The sequence below is a fragment of the Lygodium microphyllum genome, chromosome 3, assembly GCF_053477565.2.
Source record: "Lygodium microphyllum isolate KBCC chromosome 3, Lygodium_microphyllum_v1.1.10, whole genome shotgun sequence".
NCBI classification, from domain to species: domain Eukaryota; kingdom Viridiplantae; phylum Streptophyta; class Polypodiopsida; order Schizaeales; family Lygodiaceae; genus Lygodium; species Lygodium microphyllum.
The window spans coordinates 56,308,163-56,330,500 of NC_141137.1; the positions used below are offsets into that span (position 1 = coordinate 56,308,163).

Consider the following 22,338-nt stretch of genomic DNA (forward strand, 5'->3'; position numbering starts at 1 on the left):
AGGGTATTGTGAAACACGAACTGCAATGTCCGTTGCAAGGGGTGGGAGGGCAGTGGAAGGGTTGGAAGTGAGCTGCCAGTGGTAGGAGGATGCGACCAACAGTAAGAGGTTGCAATGAGTAGAAAAACGTAGGTGAGGAGAGAGAAAGACTAAAAACGCAGGAAAAAACCAGTAGTAGCAGTTAGCATGCTAAAATCAGTTTCGAACAGTGTGTGATAGGTTGGAAACAGGCACCAAACTGTTGTAGACAGTAATGGCCAGCTTGGATCTCTCTGTCCTCCACATCTGGGTTGTGGGCAGCAAGCTGAAATGCCTGAAATCTGCAAAAACGAGATTGTTTTCTAAACAGTCACTTTGCAATAAACAACTGCAAATTGCAGGTGGAAGGTTGGAAATAGGCGCCAGACTATAGATGACAGACTATAGATGATAGCAAGGGACAACTGAGACTGTGATGTCCTCTGCGAAAGGGGTGTGGGAAACAAGCTGAAAATACTTGAAACCTGCAAAAAAGAGATTTTGATGCTGCGGAAGAAGAAGAGAAGTGGATGCCTCACTCGCCACCGGTCTTTGCCTTCACTGGAGTGGAGGATCGTTGCCACTGTTTGAGTAGATCCAGCTTTGATACCATGTCAAAAGATGACGTACTAGCGAGACAATAGGGTTTGCGGGGAGGAACATGGAGTGAACTCGGCAAACATGGAGAAGAGAAGAGAAGAGAGAAGAAACTCTGATGAATGGAATGATGTTCTGAATCATAGAGTGAATGTGATGCAAGGGCCATAGCACAAGGAAGATGATGAAGACAACGACGAACCACAAACCACAATGTCCTCTTGAAGGGGTGTAAGGGTAGTGGAGAGGTTGGAGAGAAGGGGTGACAGATTGAATGAATCAGCCGTAAGGAATGAATGAGAGAGTGGCCTATAAATAGGCACAGTTAGTCTAGGATGGCGCCCCTTTTTGGGGCTGGAAACCCTAAACACAAAAACGTAGAAACACAAAAACGCAAACTACGGGTGAAGAGTTTCTCAACACCTTGTGCGATGCCTTGACCTCGTTGGGGCAATCGCTTGGGAGGACCCTTCTGGATTTATAAATAGATAGACTACCACCATTTAGTCTATCCTTGTTTTACATTCCACCTTTAGCACCTCCTCTAGTGGCTGTCCAGCCTTTGTAGACTTTTGCCACATCATCATCCAACATACCCTGCTGCCTATATCCTCAGTGACCAGATTTCAGCCTCCAATCGGTGATACACTGCTGGCTTACCAATTTCCAGCCTCTAGACTGCTCCATTTTGGTGGCCAGCCTGCTGCCTTTTGATATTCAGCACTATTTGAGCTCCGCGTGGTGGTTAGAACGCTTGGGATCCATCTCTGGTGGACATCACACTCCAACTAATCCCTTAGCTGGTTCCCGCAAGAGCCACTAGTTGTTTGACAGCTTTGCCCTTGAACATTTTATACATTCTCTCATTCATTTACAGCATTGATCCATTCTGTGTGTTCTTTGTGCAAGCCCTAGCTTATCTTCACATGTTGTTTTCCACTTTCTATGCTATTGTGATCGTTGACACATATGAACTACTTAGAATGCCTTCATTTTTTATTTTTCTTTGGAAACACATAGACATGTTGCTTGTTTGAGAGGTTTTCCTCATTGGCAGCTTAACATCATTCGGATAGTAGATATTCTCCCTAGACATGATATGCTTCCTTGGTGCACATTGGTTTCTTTGGTCTCCTTGTTAGTCATATAGATTGTCTGGAATTGTTATTGTACATTTGAACTCGTACAATTGTCAATTATTGTTCTTTTGAGAGAGAGAGAGAGAGAGAGAGAGAGAGAGAGATTGGGTCAAGTGTGGATATCTTGGCAACATATTACTACTCTGAAATGGTTGGGTGGAGTTGCTTTATTGGATGTTAATCTTCACATGATAGCTCTGGGAATGGTGCTTTTGCAAGCCCTTTGCATGCATAGTCATTGTTGGATTGATGTTGCAAAATTCTTTATCGAGGAGACTAGTATCTCCAATGGTTGCATGGTTATTTGGGCATCTTGGTGGCATGTGTTGAATTTTGCAAGACCTCTTAGATTGTCAAATTCATTTCTTTTGATTCATTTGATTGCCTCTTGGCAAGAGATACTTCGTTTTACAGTTTGGTGTCCTCCTAGTCTCCGAAAGGAGACTAATCATTACAGGTAAGTATTGGCCACATCTAGGATGCTTCATTGGCCAGATAAAGATTTGCAGCAAGATAAATTTAATTGGATGGCTCATTTGGGGCTGCAATAGGTACAAGATGCTGTCATTCCTGGACAGTTTCATCTTTATTCTTTCTGGTGCATACGCGAGCACTTTCGGATGCCTAGAGGCTATAGCTATATTTGGTTGACCTTGTAGGACCAGCTTTAGTGGTATAATCCATTGCTTGCTTTTCAGCTTGCTTCACTGTGGCAGGATTGGATATTTGTGAAACCAAATGATTTTTAGAAAAGATTGGCAAATGAGATCTACCACAAGATGATAGAGGATAAGCAATGGGTCATTGAGAAAGTAGATAAAGTCTAGCGTGCTCGGGATATTAGAGAGAAGTGGCGGGATAGACTTCTTCAATTGTGAAGGTCAAAGATTCCTTATCAGGAAAAAGTTTTTGTGTGGAGGTTGCTTATCGGTGGTTTTCCTATTGGGGATGTCCTACATACCCACAAGATCTCACGGGGCCAGTCTTTTGTATCACTTGTGATGAGACACCAATTCACCTCTTTATCACTTGCCCTCTGGCGAGACTAATTTGGAGCATCATGTAAAAAATGAAAAGTAACTAATTAATTCTAGTAAAGAACTAGCTCATGGCAATATATATGCATCACTTCTTCTCATGCATTAGGTAGTGGATATACAAGAAGGTAAAGACCCTCTTCATGCACTATGTGCTAACCAAAAATATGAAACCTTGAAACACACGAAACATTTTGTTTCATTTCACAAAATAGGTCGTGAAATGAAACTTTTTAAAAAAGGGTTTCTTTTATTTAGAAAAATGTGTGGGTGGTATATGTATACTTGTATGTTGGTGGATGTTAAAAAAAATGTGCAGGTGGATATACATCAGTTTATACTTGTATTATATGTATGTTGTAGCCTATACATTGTTATTTGAGAGTTGTGAATGCTAGTTTCTAAATGAGTAGGTGAAATGGGCTTTTTTGTTATAGGATCTAGGTGGAATGAACATTTTTGATTTATGAATCTACTTTCTTCCTCTAATAATGCTATGTATGAATCTTTTTCCCTCCCTTTAATTGTACTAATATATAGTAATATTACTTATTATCAATAATATTTTTCGAAACCTTGAGACCTCAAGGTAGCTAACGAGACAAATGTGAAATGAAACCTCAAAACCTCAAAACAGGATGAAACGTTTCTTCAGACCATGCACTAAAACTATTAAGGCTCATGTTACTCCAGGAAGTGGTGCTAAATATGACCGATGTTTTGGTCACTCAAAAGCAAATCTCTCATAGAGAAAGGTATGCGGTTGTACGCAGTTGGCACTTGGCTTGGTTATTGCAGAGGACCCTAGTCCTTGTGTTAGATGTGGGGTGTTAGAGGAGCATGGCACAATGGAGCCTGTGATTGTGACATGAGGGACAATTGCATGGGCTTGAATAGAGCACTAGCTTGTGGATATGAGGATGTAAAGGAGACTCATGCCTATCTCATCTTGGGGCAGCTCTTGAGCAGGATTACCATGCCAAATCTTTCAGTGTGTGTGGAATCAGGGGCAATGCTGTAGATGGGCGCTCATAGCCAGCATAATTGATTGGTATATTTGGACCACTAGATGTGGCCACTCTATAGACCATCCTACTTTCTGTGGGAGATGGGAGAGGATAGAGACTTTCCATAATTTCTATCCATACTTTCTGTGGGATACAGGGTATTTTGGAAACTACGATGAGGAGGAGAGATGCTTTTTCTAACCTTTTCTTAGGATGTGGGATTCTGGCAGTTTCTTTCATTGTCATCCAAACATAGTCTAGCACCAGACCTCTTGACTGGTTATTTGATGAGGCCTTGTGCAAAGAAAGTTATGTAGTTTTTGCAAAATGAGAAGTGAAAAGCTCTACCCTGGAATTTTACATATTGTATGGATCAGATTTAATATGCTTGTCTTGTATAAGTGCATATAAAGATTATAGCATGATTGCTAGGGTTTTGACAGTACTTCATGTTATGATGCAGTGAAGCTGCTTTTGTCATGCTGTCAGGACAACTAGCAGATGGAGTTGCAACTGTTTTTGTGGGAAGTTTGGTAAAACACTCTCACATTGCATTGATGTTTTTGCAATCTAATGTGTTCTGTGTTCTCTTGACCCTTAGCTTTTGAGAGAACATTTTGCAGCAACAAATCACAAGGATGAAAATGTTGTAGGACGATGTTTTGCACATACTTTTCACATTTGGAAGATATAACTAACCTACTTCAAGTACAGCCAAAAGAACTAAGGAACACAAGGACCAAGCATTAGTGTCCAAGCCAACTATGCTGTCTATGACATTCATGCATCCCTGAAGCTTCCAGTTTTGTTAGGTGAATCTAAGATTCTAAATCATGAGTCAATTGCTCCGCTTAATGCAGATTGATCGGTTTGGACATTACAAGCTTTGGCATGCGGGTGGTTCTATTCTGGTTGCAATTTCATTCTCTTCTGTGTTTGGGGATTGTTGGGCATGTACCCTGCTTGGCACATACTCAGAGAAAGCAAATACAATTGCCTACAGTATATTCGCTGCCATCTTCAATATTGGATGGGCCGCAACACAAGTATCACACATGTATGTTTGTGTTTCTCTGATATATTTCAATGTAAAGAAAGTCTTTTGGTTAGAAATTTCTGCTATGTGAAACTGTATCACGAAATGGTATTGGAATGTGTTTTAATACTTGTATAAGTTCTGACCATAGACAGTAAACAAGATGCAGCCATTTTCCTTTAGAAGGTGACACTTCTATCAAAGCATCGAACCACTAATCTCATGGTGCATTTACAGGATAGAATTGTACAATTCCTTCAGCTTACCACATAGCAACAATTCTCTTGATCGAAGCTCCACCTGTGTCTCTGCCTATAAAGATATGCTTTGATCCCCTGCCTTGATCTGATGCTTTTCATACCTCCTTTGCTTGACTGGTCCACTTGCATTTGCCTCAATATCTACTTAGCTTCCCTCAATTTCTTCTTAATCTCCTTGGTACTCTTTGCTCGGTTTGATAGTACTTGTAATTGTTCCTTTCTGTGTGCTGGTTTCATGGATCTGGTCCAAGTAGCCTGCTTGTCTTTAGCCCTGTTCATGATCTGCAACTATCGAAAGAGGCAGAAGATAAAGGAATTTAGATGCACAATCCCTTCTTCAAGCCTTGAGTGAAGATTTATGGAAAAATTTTCAGCCTGTGGTACTGACACTCATGTACAACTTGGGTATTCTTCCAGCTTGTCTGAGAAAGGGAAATTCTGTGAGATTGATGTCATCAGTATCTTGCCAAGGAAAATGAAATTTGCAAATAAGGTAGCACAATGTACCAATGTGCAATCTTGGAGGATGTTTTGTCGACAGTCTATATTGTGCAGGAATTGCTTCAGGATGCATAAATACAAAGAGAAGTTGCTGGATTAACTTTGAATTTTCGGGTAGTGGTGGCAGACTTTCCTGTGTTTATGCAGGTGTGCTCTTCCTGGACAGGCAGCAACTGGGAAAGTTAGCTAATTTTGTTGGCCAATGAGCAACAAGAACATATTATGTATGCTTTGACACACTGACATTTCAAGTGCAATTGAGGTGGAAGGAGTCTAAATGGGTGCTTAGTACGTTGAACTGAAATGGGATGACATTATGCTAAGTGTTAAGTTTGTCTAGTTCTATGGCTTGTTGAACTATCAGAGTCACTAACCTCCAATAACAGTTGCAGCAGCCCACAGGCTACAAGAACATTCTTTTCCAATGAAGACACAGGAAGCTCCACAGGCTACTAATTATGGATAACATTCTTCTCAGATGCAAACAAAGTGTCTTTATGCTTTCCTCACAAGCACAGCATAAAAGTAAAATGGCAAATCACCTGGTTGAGATGTTTCATGTCATTGTGAAGAGAGATCTATGAAGTAAAATGAGCCAGAGAAGGAAAGTGAAACTGGCAAGGATATTTGGTCTCTTCTTCCTCAGCCTCCCCCGTCTGCCCCTTTAGCTGCACAAGCCTTCTCAGCTCCAGCATGCCACTCAGCCTGTCTTGCCAAGTATGCTCCCCACAAGAAACATGAATCCTTTACCCTAGGATATAGCTGGACTCGAATCTCAAAAGGTGGTTGAAGAGAAGAGGCTGTCTCATCTTCTCTTCAATTGTGGGCCGGAGCTGGTTAGTGAAGCTTAGATGAGATAGATATCTAGGCTCTAAGGATGGGAATGGTGAATGGTGAAGAAGTTTGTTGGCCCTGATCTCTTGGAGCATTGAATAAATGCGATGCTGCCATGGTCCTCCAAGTGCAGGTGTAACAGCCTCTAACCTCCTTAGCAGTAGCTTCTTCACGGCTCCTTGCTTGGAAGATCTGTAACAATGAGCTTTACCAGTGAGGCTCTACTTTGGCAATCTTGTTCAATGATCCCCAAACCTTCTAGGCTACATGATGACATTCTAATCCACCTTTGCTCAGAGTGGGCTCTCATATCTTCTTGACTGAATGTAATTATTGATGAGGTGCTTCACTTGGCCCATACCTGACCTAGAGAAGGCCCAAAAGGAGGCAATGTACCGCAATGCAACCTAATTAGCAAGCACTATGCTTTGAATTAATGTATATCCTCATGTGAAATCCAATATATCTCACTAAGTTCCCTCAAGGAACCAAAGTGAAGTCCTCATGAGGTCTTTAGTCCAGCTGTGAGGATGTACCAAGGTTTGGAGAGAAAACACAATTTGCAAACATGATTAACACGATGAACTCATGAAAAATGCAAATGAAGAAGAAAATGAATGCAAGGTGAAATTCAATTGACAAGTTAGGATGCAAGGTGTGATACAATGGATGCTCAAGCAGTGGAGGGCTCCGCAACACGCTTTCTCATGGGAGTGGGCAGAGGGACAATGCCGTTTTCTAGAATGGATCCTGCGTACAGCAAACCATCTATGCTTGATTCCGGATGTTGATGAAGAAGCCATGGCAGTAAGGATGGTTGGAATGCATGCCAGATGCAGCAGTTGCTAGGAGGCAGAGGCTGAAATGCAGCAATATGGAGATGGCTACCACTCAGATTATGCCAAGCAGCAGGGTAGCAGTAAAAGAGTTGGCTGAGGGGAAAACACAGCTGTTGCTGGAGGCTGGTGATGCAAACACAACAATAGAATATGGTTGAGATGGAAACATGTTAGTGTCTATGATGGTGATTGCAAATGCAGTTTTACAATGGCTGAGAGAGGCCAAGGGCAGCAGGATGACAGCTCCTGGACTGCTGGTGGACAACAGGGCAGCAGCTTACTAATTTAGAGATGAGAGAGATGATGATGATGACGATGATGATAGGGGATGGAAGGAGAGCTGGCTTTGATGGGACGTGATTGAGGGGTGAGAGTGGCGATGACAGCGGTTCCCTTTTACAAAACTTATGAGCTAGTTGTCCTACCAAAGTTCTAGAATATCGTATTTAATGACGTGGAAGGAGCCCATTGTTTGGTGGGATCTCAGGTTTGGCATTTATATAGTCTCACTTGAGAGATTGTCTCATATAAACTTACGAGCTTTAAGCTAGGACAATGTTGTAGAGCATGAAAGCTAAACAGATAAGAGTTCTCTTATCGAAGTTTATTGGATTTTGGCCAGGAAGACGGCTATCATGTGTCTAGAGTTCTTGCAAGCTCATACTTAGCAACCTCCAAAATACATGGTAACATGGGACAGATTTTGGGAATGAGGATAGAACGGGAAGAGGGATGGTTTATGGACAGGAAGCTAGAAAATGGCCATCCCATGTTTCTATGTCAAAAGGCGAGATCCGTAGCTGTTATGATTAGATGAGCAAGCTATAGGGTATTGCATCACATGGAGGAGACTTGGAACTGTTTATTGTTTGTGGCAACAAAGACAATGAGGTTACTCTCTCATGGAGCCCACCACAGATTAGAAACTTGCATCTTTGAAGGTTACGATGGGACGAAGTATTTGAGTGAAGTGGCCTGCTGAAGGATTTAGACATGGTAATATGGGACAGATTTTTGGAATGGGGACGGAACAGGAAGAGGTGTGGTATGGGGATGGGAAGCTAGAATGTTATGTTGAGGGAAGATGGCCTGCTGAAGGATTTTTTTCTCAATTTCTCGCAGGTGCTGAATTAGCTGTTGTTGGTGGCCTCTCAACAGATTTCAGAGAGTGAAGATGGCCTGTTGGATACTTTCCTCAATTTCTTTGAGGTGGTGAATTAGCTGTTGTTCATGGCCGTTCAATAGATTTCACAAGAGGAAGTATGTCCAATCTCTTTGTGGAATTGATTTATTCTTTTCCAGTCGGGTTGGATTTTCAAATGTGCAGTTAGTGGTAGCTCTTTTCTGATGCATAAAGGCACTGGCAATGATGATTAGTAGCAGACACCATTCACCTTACCATCATCCATCATACTTAGACTGGGTTTGTTAATGTCAGGAGCATTTTAGACAATATCTTCAGCTTCTTTAAATTAGCTGCAATTGTTTCTTGATGTGTTTTGCATTTCTGCAGGAGCTTGGATAAATTAGTGCTGAGTCAGTTTGATTTCCCACGGACCAAGGGGCCAGTTGAGGTTGGAGGGGGATGCTATGTTATTTGGGGTGGTTTGATGTTGACCTGGATATCTAGCAGCCAAGCAGTTTGCCAGGGTGATGACCTTTTGAAGCTTGATTTGCCATTTGATGGAAGGGAGCTAGGTCCTTGGAACAGCTTGGTATATAGCCCTTTATGCTGGTGTTTTTCAGACTGTTGTATAGCACAACTATTCACAATTTCCATGGTCCAGATCTCCATAGAAGTAGGGATTCTTGAAGCAAAGTGGCATGTTAAATTTTCATTCAGCTCCAATTATAGAGTGAGGCCTGGCTGGGTAAGCATGTGATTTGTAGATAGCTACTTATGTAGGAGTGAGAGAGTGAGGGAATGCCAACATGTGGAGAGTGGAGGCCATCCAGGTGGATCTTCACTACAGCTCTACCAATGACACCACCCCCTTACTTGTAGAAGTTCAGCTCACTGGTTCTTTGGCAGATGGACAGCAGGCCTTGATTGATTTATGCTCCCTCTCCTTAACTTCTTGCCTTCATTGTGCTGATTGGGTCAAGAGGTATTAGTTGAATATGTTTGGGATAGCACTTCTTTGGGGTTTTTTTTTTTGGTCAGGCCTGGTATTGGAGCCTTCTGTATCTAATGTTTCCTTTATCAGTAGCATAATGCCTCTCTTTTCTTGCCCAGCAAAGGAGAAAAACTGTTTGAGGTCTTCTGTGAATAGAGAAGCAAGTATTATAGCACAGTTAAGATCATACAAAATGAGGTGGGGGAGAGAGTGGGCACTTCATTCAATGCTTGATCTGTGGGTCTATATGCTCAATCTTGTAACTTTTGTTTGCTCCAGGTCATTGGTAAACTGCTTATCGTCAAATTCTACAAGCAGAGTTGCACTTACCAGCTGCCGCAATGCGTTTACAATGGTGTGTTCTTACATCTCTCTGCATCTTTTCAACTTCAAATAATCAAGAAAGCCTCCTCGAACTGTTCTTTTGAAAATCCCGTATTATGCTTTTAGTCAGTGAAACTCGGTTCTTTCACTGCTGATGTTTGTTGCCTAATGTATTTTTGCTCCAATTGAATCTCTTGAATAGATTGCAAACTTGTGCCTTTTTGCCATTGCCTACATGATATTTGGAGCATTTCCAGCAAAAGATCCTCTTGATGTAGAAAAGCAAGTAAGCAGATGTTTGATTTCAGTATTTATGGATGAAAATGTTGCTTTAGATGATGACGAGATGCATGGTGCCAACATAGCATTCTTCTTGAAAAGTTGAGATTTTTGTTTCCCATTCTGGCAGTACCGTTGGATCGCACATATATCTATCCTTGTTGGCAGTTGCTGCATCCTGATCTTTTTTGCAGGTGTAAAGGAGCCAAGGTATGTTATAGCAACTTTCTGCCTGGAGCAATTAAGTTATCTCCAACAGTAAAGTAGTCTTAGGGTGTTCATGGATGGTTTTTATGTATACAGCTGTAGGGCGTTACATGCTGAAAAGTTGGATGAAGTCTTTTGCAGACTAGATCAAGATGGGGAATAGTTTTATGCCACAGTTTAATGTACACATTTTGTTTAGTTCTGGGATTCTTCTCATGTGTTTGTGGGTTCCTTTTAATGCTTTTTCATTCTAATGCAGCACCTGGTTTCCAGTGACGTTCTCCACAGATAATAGAATAACCATCTCTGCTTGAGCCCATGCTTGGGGGTTCGGGGTTTCATCTTGCATGATTAAAGTAGTTTCATGTGAGAGTTAGTTGTGTTATTCTTTTGAGAGTATGAGTTTCTGCTTTAAACGTTTCTGGGGCTTGTTTTTCTGAATTTCATGTCAGTCAGAATTTTGTAGCTGTTTCAAGACAGTCATGTTTTGGCTCTCATGCCGTATTCATGCATTTTTTCTCTGATACAGGCTAGATCATCTTTTAAAGCCTAAAGAATATCCAAAAACCTCTTCCTTGTCATGGTTCAAGAAGGTGCTCTATCATCAAGTTGCCCTTGTATATGTTTTTACTCGTCTGGCAACGAATGTGTCTCAGGTAATTTACCGATTATAGCCTGCACGTCTTTTCTCTGATTTGGTCTTGGTCATTTTACACATTTGTAACGTTGAGTTGAATTCATTTACATGTCACTCTTTATATCCAAATAGACTTATGTTCTCTTGCTCCTCAAAAAATCTTGTATCATTGAATCAACAGGGTGATTTCAGGTCATATGTTGTACTTGTTATTTATTGATTTGGAAATTTGGCTTTTTTTCTTCCATGATTCAAAGATATTAGGGAGGGCTCTAATACAAGGGCTGAGTGAACAGCCAATCAGGTGGTTTGTAGTGCCAAACCATATGCCACCCTAAAGTGGAAGGTGCTTGAGCCTTGAATCCCAACTATGAAGAAAGGCATATCTTCTCCTCGTGCGCTGGGAGTCACCCTAAAGTTTGTCTCATCTCGTGGAGAATGTGAATAATCTCTGTTAAATCCTAGAAAGAGTCTCTGCAATAGGAATGTCCTGCAAATTTATGACATATTTTATCTTGTAGTCCAAATGAGCTAAGCAGTAATACTAACAGAATTGGGAACATGGTTTATAAACTATATTTGAGGTCTTAGAGGATTAAGGTAAATACATTACAAATGTGGAACATATTGCGGAGATAATTATGTATGTTTAGAAAATGACTTTTCCAGTTTGTGTTTTAGTCTGTGCTCTTCAAAAATATCATTGTTTAAACCCTCCATTCTATGGATAAGGCTCTGTAAGTGTCATTTTTTTTGAGCATTGCTGGAGGTGGTGCGCTTGAGCTTTGTGCAATGTTTCCTGTTTTTGGTATATGAATACTTGTTCCCTTCACCATGTACCTGATCAGCCCCCTCTTCCTCATCCTCCAGAGCCTTGTCCCATTGCTTTGTCTTTTTTTCCACACTACCATGGTGTGTGGAGCTATTGACTGCCAGAAAGCTGGCAGAGCATAGGACCATGATGGATTAGTGACCAAACATTTTACACATTCTAGGGATCTATTGGCTTCCTTGCTAGTACATGTTTAATAGAGCCCTATGATGGGTTTCCCCTAGTTGGGCCAACAGTATAATAGGACCAGTCCATAAGGCAAACAAGCCTACAGAGCCTAGCAACTACAAGAGAATCATGATTGGTCATTCACTGGCCAATAATTTTTGTTCAGCGTTTGAGATGAGTTGAGCTCATGAGTTGAGAGCCATGGGCATAAAGTGCATGAATCGGCTGGTTCTAGACAAGAATACTCCATCCTTGATTACATTTTTACCTTACGGACCATCATCAAGGAGGGTCAGGAGGGATAGAGATAGAAGATGTATTGCTGCTTTGTAGATTCCCCTAAGGGATTTGACATAATACTATAAGCCAGGTTGCTACATTGACGCCAGGACATAGGAGTACCATCAGAGATGGTATGGGGGATCCTCACACTTTTATGAGTCAGTGATAGGCATGTTTTGGGCACCAGGTGAGATGTCTAACATAGTCCAAAGCATGATTTGGCTGATGCAAGGCTGCGTTCTCTCACTCATACCTGTTCGATTATACATTGATGAGATCACTCATTTCATCGATAGAATTGGCGAACTGGGGGCACTCTTGTAGGAGACTTGATCCTCACCTTACAATATCCTGTTCTGATTTCATCATTTCAGATCCTCAAGTCGAGGAATGATTATGCCATCTTGATGCCCTGTGTGTTTTCTGCACAGAGGGATTTATTTGTGAACCTAGGGAAGATGAAGATTGTGATCTTTAATACCTTAGCTAGTTGGATTGCCGCATCAGCACCACATTTTACCTACCAGAGCGGTACAGTGGAGCTAGTAGCATCCTATCATCTATGTTTTACCTTGAGGTAACTTGTCACTTTCTTGCACAGCCATCCCTGCCTTAGAGAGATACTGGGGAGTTCCAGTTCCAGGAGATAAGGACAAAGCTATGGCTTTTCAATACAGTTGTCACCTCAGCCTTGACATATGGAGCTGCTCGTTGGGGACCTAATCTTCACATTGGATGGCAGAAGATGGAGAGACCACTGGTTATGACGATTGCTAGATGATATGTGGCAAACCATCAGTATTACGTTTAATATTTGAGCAGAGCTAGCTGTCGCACCCATGGTGGATAAGGACTTCTTTCAGGTGGTGGTCTCATGTATGCAGAGTATGGAGCTGAATCCTGATAGGTAACCCAATCGGCAACTATGCTCCTCATGTTAGGTTACTATGGGAGGAGAGATGGGATGTTGGTTTGCCCAAACTACTACATGACTGAGAAACCATGTGTCCTAGATAGATGCATTGCCACCATTGCGATACAACCTAGCTGCGCCATAGTTACCAAGAACGGGGAACGGAGAACGGGGAACGGGACCCCTTGGAACGGGGGGAACGGCATATATATATATATATATATATATATATATTCAATCAACACATTGAAAATGCTCCAAATTTGGGGACATTGCAGCCAATGCCATGCCCCAAATCCTTGCTGAAAAAGCCCCAAATTTGGGGCAATGCTTGATCTGAAATACCCCAAAATTGGAGACATTGCAGCCAAGTCCAATTCCTTGCATCTTTGCTGAAAAAGCCCCAAATTTTGAGCAATCCTTTTGGGGACATTGCAGCCAATTCCATGCCCCAAATCCTTGCTCTAAAAGTCCCAAATTTGGGGCAATGCTTGATCTGAAATGCCCTAAAATTGGGGACATTGCAACCAAGACCATTGCCCCAACTCCTTGCTGAAAAAGCCCCAAATTTGGGGACAGTGCAGTTTGATTCTAGGGAATGGCCGTTCCAAACAGGGAACGGATGCTGGAACGGCCTGGAACGGGGTTGGAACGGGTAGGAACAGGGCTGGGAACGGGCAGGAACGTTCCATGGGCGTTTTGCTGGTAGACACATGCCGGAACGCATTAATCCGTTCCTAAGGTTCGAAACGGGCGTTCCCTGTTTCTATGAGCTGCACCTATGATGCAGCTCAACCATGCGGGCTGAATCAACTGGAGTCATTGATATGGACATCACCAAGATAGACATTAAGAGGACATGGATCTCACTAGTATCACCACTTGGTACAAAAATGAGATTTACCACAGGTCAGATCTGGACCTCCTCACACCAGCTCTGAGTTGAGACATGGAGATATGCTAGAGTTGTAGAGGATAGGCTATGCTAGAGATGCTAGATGTAGGAGGTGAAGATAGAGTAGCATTACTTATCCAGATGCCTTGCCTACTATGAGATACAAGGCAACAACGAGATTGAGGGAGAGTGGTGGATTGCATGTATATTTATAGAAAGTTTGGGGCACCCAAATTAGGGTTTTACATGTGGGACACAATAACTCTCTAGGATTGTGTTTCTTTTTAAAATAAGATGGGTTTTTCATTAACTAACTGTGTTTTGGGGCTGTTGAAGTCATGCTAATGTAATTTTAGCTCAACACCCTCTAGTTCAAATCAGGCCGCACAATAGAGATTGTAGGTGGAGTGTCCTCAACAGTACCCTAAGGATCCTTTGGCACACCTTTCTTTTGATCGTAGAGGCAAGGTGATCACCTTGTGGGATCGTCAATATCCTCATTCCTTGTGACAAATGGAAGTAGTCCTTCCCTTGCGAAACCTCTCGCACGGGACAGAATGCTATTGTGGTTTTGACAGATTTTTTTGATGAAGGAATTTTGGAGACTTCAGCTAAGAAGATGCAAGTAAGGTGTGAGCAGCCTTACCCATGAATTCGTTGATTTTGCAAATGTAGATTGCCACGTGGAATGTCTGTGGGTTTTGTTCCCATAGTAGGCAACATGGCATGTGGCATATTTTGTATGAGAACCGTTGGGATGCCTTGTGTGCAGTTGAGCACAAAAGCCATGATGATGGTGGTTGAGGGTGTTGGCTTGTTATAGATCCATCTGTTTTATGCTAGTTGCAAGGCTAATCACTATTTGAGTGTCCTCATGGTTGTACATGAGAAATTCCAGCCAGTGCTTGTTAAGAATGATGTTCATGGACACTTTTTGGTGATTGAGATTGTGTTTGAAGGGCATGTCTTATTCGGGATTCTCTGAGCTTGGGAAAAGTGGGTTTGCTTATGGACGATTTTAACATGTGTGTTAACATGGACTGGTTTTGCTTATGGACTTCAGAATATTCTTTGATGGATAACCTAGAAAGGTAGGGTGTGGGAGGCCTTTGCCATGGATGTCCTAAAATAGGATCTTTGGTCTTGGCTTTCTCCATCATCTTCAAGATTTAGCTTTCACTTGTCTCAATAAGTGACCACGTGGTCCCAATTAGACCGCATCTACGCTATGCGTGAAGACTCCTTTTTACCATAAATTTTGGAGATGTAAGTCTTGCAATACTATGTATTATTTGACCATTTTCCTTTGCATCTTGACATGATTAAGCAGCTAATGGATGCTTTTGTTCGTCTCGTAGGTAGGCCGCCCTTGAGAATCAACTCTTCCTTTTCAAGTCATGCGGTTTTCAAGGGCTACATGACCTAGCTGCCAAGTGTGTCTATTGGAAATCTCAAGCTTGGCCATTCCATGTGCATCTCAAAATAGTCGAGACCATTATGCTTCCTATGCTCACCTACTTCTTGCCATTTTGTTGTGGAACAATGTTGTCTTGAAGAATCTTGTCCGCCAATTCCATTTCAATTCTCTGCAGAGACAGTTATATCTTGGATATCGTGGAGTCATGTTTGCACCACGAAATCCATGGGAGATGGGGCTGTTCTGGATGTAGGGACCCATATGATAGCCCTCCATTGAACATTGTTTCTATTCGTGAACAACCTTGGTTACTTATTACTTGTGCTTTCATTGAAGAATGGGGCCTTTGGCTTGGCAATACAAGGATTCGGGGTTCTTGGCGGCATGTGCTTAATGCAAAGGCTTGCTTTTCTATGTTTGCCTAAGGTCTTCTTAACCATTTGGTGTCTTCATGGAAAATTGTCCTTTCTAAGGCCCGTTGGCATCCAACAGAGGACAGAGACTAGCGGTTAATTCATTACTGATGGAAATTCTAGTGGTCTTGCCGATTCTTTCGTGGGAAGGCAAATCAGAGGAGAGACCTAAATTTAATCGCATGGCACGTCTTCGATTGATCTCAGTTGGGTTGATGCCACTCTCTTGCCCCAAGGCACCTTGATGTCCTTTTTCCTACATTGGATTCCGATTGCCCTTGGTATGATTGGGATCTTGCAGGGCGTTTGACCCTTTAGTCCTCTTAAGTTGATCAGATCTATCATCTCATGATCGCTGACTGCTCATGGATCACCACCAAAGCTAAATCTCTTTGGGCATTGCACAAATCTAAAGCTTGGTGGAAATTGACAATAATGGAGGGATGGATCAATAAGATGCCATTCAAATGCAAGGTATTCATTTGGAGAATGTTGGTGGGGGTCCTCCCTCTTGCATCGGCCCTTCATTGCAAAGGTCTATCTAATGGGAATTGTTTCTTCTGTACCACAGCGGTGGTGTCTTCCTGTCACAGATTCATTTCTTGCCCTTTTTCTCGGAAGATTTGGGCCCTTTGCTCAGACATTTGGCTGACAATAATGGAGGGATGGATCAATAAGATGCCATTCAAATGCAAGGTATTCATTTGGAGAATGTTGGTGGGGGTCCTCCCTCTTGCATTGGCCCTTCACCGCAAAGGTATATCTAATGGGAATTGTTTCTTTTGTACCACAGCGGTGGAGTCTTCTTGTCACAGATTCATTTTTTGCCCTTTTTCTTGTAAGATTTGGCCGTTTTCTTGGACATTTGGCTTGTGGTGGTGTGCACAAGGATGTGTCTGCTTGACCGCAAAAGTATATCTAATGGGAATTGTTTCTTCTGTACCATAGTGGTGGAGTCTTCTTGTCACAGATATTTTCTGCCCTTTTGCTTGTAAAATTTGGGTCCTTTGCTCCGACATTTGGCTTGTGGTGGTGTGCACAAGGATGTGTCCACTTGACTTGGTTTTTGGAAAAGCTAAATACAATGGTTTGCCTTAGCCTCACACAAAGATTCTGTTTCACTTTTTTAGATTTTGGGGTTCCTGGCCTATTTTGGGTCACTCTCAATGCGTTATTTTTTAATGCCACCTCGGGCATTCAACGTCATTTTGCGAAGCTTAAGGGACTTCTCCAGGGCAGCTTGACCTTACACAACATACTGATATCTGTTAGAGAGGATCACAGCCAGGCAGGTGCAGTCCAGTCGGACTGCTGCAGTCGGACCTGCAGCAGTCGGACTGCCACGTGGCAGTCCGACTGCCTGCAGCCATTTTATTCCAGGCTGCGCCCTATTTTGGCGCCCCGTTCTAGGTGATTTTTCGCCTATTTATTGCTGACGTTTTCAGCAGTCTGGCCACTATTCTCTGTCGCAGATTACAGACCGGTGCCGTGCAGATTTCTGTCTCTGTTCACAGATTTCAGACAGCAGACAGTGCAGACTGCAGCAGACTTCGAGGTGGACAGCAGGTCGCATCGTCGAGGTGGAGACACACAGTCCAGCGCACTGCGCCCGTGTATATCTTTGTATTCAGCATTCTTTATACAACAGATCTTCATTGTACACTGTCTCTTTCTCTCCCTTTTCTCTCTGCGTTCTCTCTCTCTCAGTCCTACACTTCCGCACCGCTGCACTCTGACATGGTATCAGAGTAGTGTTTGAGGGCTGACTGAGCGCAGAATCAACCTGAAGAGGAGTTTCCATCGCGACACAAATTTGCGTTTTTTGCGTTTAAGGGCAGACAGGAGGGCTGCGCCTTGGAACAAGGCTGAAACGAGTGTGGGCGCACAGGAAAGGAGTACAGGTGGTGGATTTGCTGCTGTTTACTGCTGTTTGACGCGGAGAAAGTTTGAGTTTTCAACCTAAAAGTGCAGGTTTTGCTTTTTCATCGCCTCCGGCGGGTGAAGAAGCTTCGGGACGCGGAAGAGCCTTAGCAGGCTGAGTTTACCCAGTCAGAGGGGGCTGCTTTTGCGTTTGAGAAGGCATTGCAAGTGAAGATGTCTACAGAGATGGACTTGGAGTTCCAAGCGATTATGGACCGGAAGGTGCCTGTCCTACCGGCTCTTCCTACAGATCAGAAGCTCGACGGCGACAACTACCGCATTTGGCGCGTTATGATGTTGGCCATTCTGGAGTCCTATGATTTGGCGGAGTTGGTACAGGAAGATATTGACCGGCCTTTCGGTAAGAGATGAGTCCAAACTCTCTTCCGATGCTCGTGCGGAGTTGGCCAGGGCCCAGTCTCATTGGGACAAACTGAATGCCAGGATTTGATCCTTTCTCTTTCTATCATGCACTACAGCCGTGATCGCTCACATCGAGCACTTGACGGTGGCTCGTGAGATATGGCTGGAGCTTGATCAAATGTACAATCGGATGACCCTGATGAAGAGGGTTTCTTTGGAGGTACAGATGCGGACCTTGTCCGTCAATAAGTCTTCTTCGCTAAGGGAACACATTAACAAGCTAAGGCAGCTACAGATGCAGGTTCAGAATGCGGGGAAGCCAATTTCCTCCGAAGACATGGCGATTACACTCTTGTCCCAGTTGCCGCCACGATTCGGTACATTTTACTCTGCCCTTATTGCTTCGGGGCGAGAGTCTACTCTTCGGTGGGAAGAGTTGGTTCCTATGGTCTTGGACCAAGAGGAACAGCTAAAGGGACAGAATGCTTCCAAGACGGAGGCGTTGACAGGTCAAGCCTCTCAGAAGAAGGGGAAAGACCAAAAGAAGAAGAAGGGGGATAACAAGTCCAAGAAGGACAAGGAGAAGGACAAGGACAAAGACTCCACATGCCATATTTGTGGAAAGACTGGCCATTGGAAGAAGGATTGCCCTGACAAAGACTCGAAGGACACCAAGAAGAAGGAAACCAAGGATTCTGGAGTGGTGGCTGCACCCTCATCAGCTGCATTTCTACATTTAGTTGTCATTGAGGACGCTTCACCGAATGCTTCTGATGCTGCGATGGCGGCTTCCCAATCTCGAGAGTGGATTATTGATAGTGGTGTCTCACGGCACATGACTCCTTCATCAGATGGTGTTGCCCAGCTGCGACCTTCGCGTGGGCAGGTTCTCATTGGAGACAGCTCTTCAGTTTCTATTGCAGGTCGGGGTAAGATGCAGCTTATTCCGGATGGACGAGGTGGCACCCATACCTCAGAGGTTTTGCATGTACCAGGATTGGGGTACCATCTCCTTTCAGTTCATAAGATTTGCTCCCTTGGTCTTCTGGTGGAGTTTGACAGTTCTACAGTGCGAGTCCTTGATCGTGAATCGAGGAAGGTTCTATCATCTGGATATGAGGAGAACGGCATTTACAAACTGAAGTCTTCCACTGCCCTCTCTACTCTTCTTCTTACCTCACAGTCACAGTCTGAATTATGGCATGCTCGGTTTGGTCACCTGAACTATGACTATCTTCGGAAGGCGTCACGTGGACAGCTTGTTCGAGGGTTGCCGGATATAGTGGTGAGCCAGCAACCATGTGTCTCCTGCATACGGGGGAAGCAGCATCGGGATGCCATTCCCCACACAGCTTCGCGGCGGTCTACTTCACCGATGGAGCTAGTATCTACGGATCTATGTGGCCCTATGAGGAATGAGTCCCTGCATGGGAGCTCTTACTTCATGCTGATCGTGGATGACTACAGCAGGATGACATGGGCCTACTTTTTGGCACTAAAGTCAGAAGCTTTCTCGCACTTCAAGGATTGGCTTCTCTTTGAGGAGAACCGATCAGGCCGGAAGTTGAAGACCTTGCGATCCGACAAGGGAGGTGAATTTGTGTCTAATGAATTTGCTCGGTTTTGTGCAGATAGAGGGATTCACCAGGAGTTTGCCAATACCAATACTCCTCAAGAAAATGGTATTCTAGAACGGAAGAACCGCAGTGTGATCGAGATGGCGCGCACCATGATGGAGCACCGACAGACCCCTCAGGTTCTGTGGGCCGAGGCTGTGGCTACTGCAGTCCACATCCTTAATCGATCCCCTACTTCGGCCGTGGAAGGGATGACTCCATTTGAGGCTTATTTTGGGACGAAGCCAGATGTTTCTTACTTTCGGGTCTTTGGGTGTGATGCCTATGTTCACATTCCCAAGGCTCACCGTGACAAATTTGAAGTGGCTTCTCGAAAACAGGTATTTGTTGGCTACAGCTCCCAGTCCCAAGGCTACCGACTGTTTGATCCCGTCAAGCGGGATGTATATACTAGCCGTGATGTGCGGTTTGTGGAGGTTCCGGCTTCTTCAACGGGTGAGGAGCATCCCGTTCTTGGAGATCCAGGGGAGAGTTTGGTTTCTTCTACAGTTCCACTAGAGCCTGTGCCGTTTGATTATGATTCTGTTTCTGACACAGAGTCTACTGTTCCACCGGATCCTTCTGAGGAGTTACCACCGGTGGACATTCCAGAGTCTTCTACTGATGGAGAACGATGAGGGGAGGTTCGGCCTCCTCCTCGCTGGGCCCGTGACACACTCCGTGATTCAGGGATCGAGGGGGTTCCTGAGGAGTGGGGACTGCAGGATGGTCCGCGGCGGTCACGGAGGCACCAGGCGCATTCTTCGGAGCTTGTGTGCTCCAATTATTGTTTGATGTCCCGAGTTATGCAGGATCGAGAGCCCACCTCCGTGAAGGAGGCTTTACAGTCCGCCCCATGGAAGAAAGCTATGGAAGCTGAGTTGGAGGCTATTGAGAGGAATGGCACTTGGTCACTTGTGCCACGCCCCCCGAAGAAGAAGGTGATTGGAGTCAAGTGGGTCTTCAAGACCAAATATCTCAGTGATGGTACTTTGGATAAGCACAAGGCTCGCCTTGTTGCTAAGGGTTTTGCCCAGCGCCCAGGGATTGACTGTCATGACACCTTTGCCCCTACAGCTCGTATGGCAACCATTAGAGCTGTTCTTGCTTTGGCTGGCCATTGGAGATGGCCTGTTTATCAGCTGGATGTGAAGTCGGCCTTCCTGAATGGTGATTTGAAGGAGGAGATCTACGTTGAGCAGCCTCCTGGCTTTTGTTCTTCAGATGGGAAAGTCTACAGGTTGAAGAAGGCCCTGTATGGTCTCAAGCAGGCCCCGCGAGCTTGGAACGAGAAGATTGATTCGTTCCTCCTGACTCAGTTGGGATATCGGCGGTCCAAGGCCGATCCGCAGCTGCATGTTCACACTTCCGGGGAAGGTTGTGTGCTGTTTGTATTATATGTTGATGATTTGATTGTCACAGGTGATGATGCATAGCAGGTCCAGGAGACAAAGTCAGCTTTACATCGGACGTTCGAGATGACGGATTTGGGGCTACTCCATTTCTTTTTAGGACATGAGATTTTTCAGTCTCAGAGGGGGATCTTTCTCTCCCAACAGAGATATGTACAGGAGCTCTTGGTGTCTTTTGAGATGGAAGATTGTCGGGCCCTCTCTACTCCTATGGATCCGAACTGGAAGGCCACTTCCCACTCAGCTTCTCCTTTGGCGGATGCTTCCCGCTATCGACAGTTGATAGGGTCTTTGATTTGGCTTCTCAACACCAGGGTTGATCTATGTTTTGCTGTTGGGCTCTTGGCAGGGTTCATGAGTGAACCTAAGACGGTGCATTGGCAGGCTGCTCAGAGGATACTTCGGTATCTGAGGGGGACGTCTGATTTGGGGATTCATTACCCCGCAGGGACAAATGGGTCAGATCTTGTACTTGCAGGTTGGAGCGACTCGGATTGGGCCGGTGACGTGGACCACAGGCGGTCTACAACAGGTTACTGCTTTACTTTGGGTGCAGGTGTTATTTCATGGAGTAGCAAGAAGTAGCCCACGGTAGCCCTTTCGTCTACTGAGGCGGAATATCGGGCCGCATCTTCCACCACATGCGAGGTTGTGTGGCTTCGGAGATTGTTGGAGGAGCTTGGGTGCCCCCAGACTCGTCCTACATTGCTGCGATGTGACAATGAGAGTTGCATTGCCTTGGCAAGAAATCCTGTTTTTCATGCCCGGACGAAGCACATTGAGATCCAGTACCACTTCATCCGAGAAAAGCTTCTGGATGAGACCATCACTGTGGAGTATTGCAAGACGGAGGACAATCTTGCGGATTTGTTTACGAAGGCGCTTCCTCAGGCTCTACTTCGGCAACATTCCAGATCCCTCAGGCTTCTGCCCTGCCCAGGCTCTGAGAGGGGGTGTTAGAGAGGATCACAGCCAGGCAGGTGCAGTCCAGTCGGACTGCTGCAGTCGGACCTGCAGCAGTCGGACTGCCACGTGGCAGTCCGACTGCCTGCAGCCATTTTATTCCAGGCTGCGCCCTATTTTGGCGCCCCGTTCTAGGTGATTTTTCGCCTATTTATTGCTGACGTTTTCAGCAGTCTGGCCACTATTCTCTGTCGCAGATTACAGACCGGTGCCGTGCAGATTTCTGTCTCTGTTCACAGATTTCAGACAGCAGACAGTGCAGACTGCAGCAGACTTCGAGGTGGACAGCAGGTCGCATCGTCGAGGTGGAGA

The 22,338-nt window shown here is 44.3% G+C and overlaps 1 protein-coding gene across 2 annotated transcripts in view; it reads left to right on the forward strand.

The window, feature by feature from the left end:
• Window positions 1–22,338, forward strand: part of LOC148038368 (uncharacterized) — a 55,112-nt gene that overhangs the window by 27,471 nt on the left and 5,303 nt on the right. For both annotated transcript variants that reach the window (XM_087671170.1, XM_087671178.1), the window contains exons 2-7: window positions 4,262–4,331; window positions 4,659–4,855; window positions 9,665–9,740; window positions 9,912–9,995; window positions 10,119–10,198; window positions 10,725–10,851. In XM_087671170.1, coding sequence (XP_087527296.1) covers window positions 4,262–4,331; window positions 4,659–4,855; window positions 9,665–9,740; window positions 9,912–9,995; window positions 10,119–10,198; window positions 10,725–10,851 — 634 coding nt within the window. The remainder of the gene's footprint in view (window positions 1–4,261; window positions 4,332–4,658; window positions 4,856–9,664; window positions 9,741–9,911; window positions 9,996–10,118; window positions 10,199–10,724; window positions 10,852–22,338) is intronic.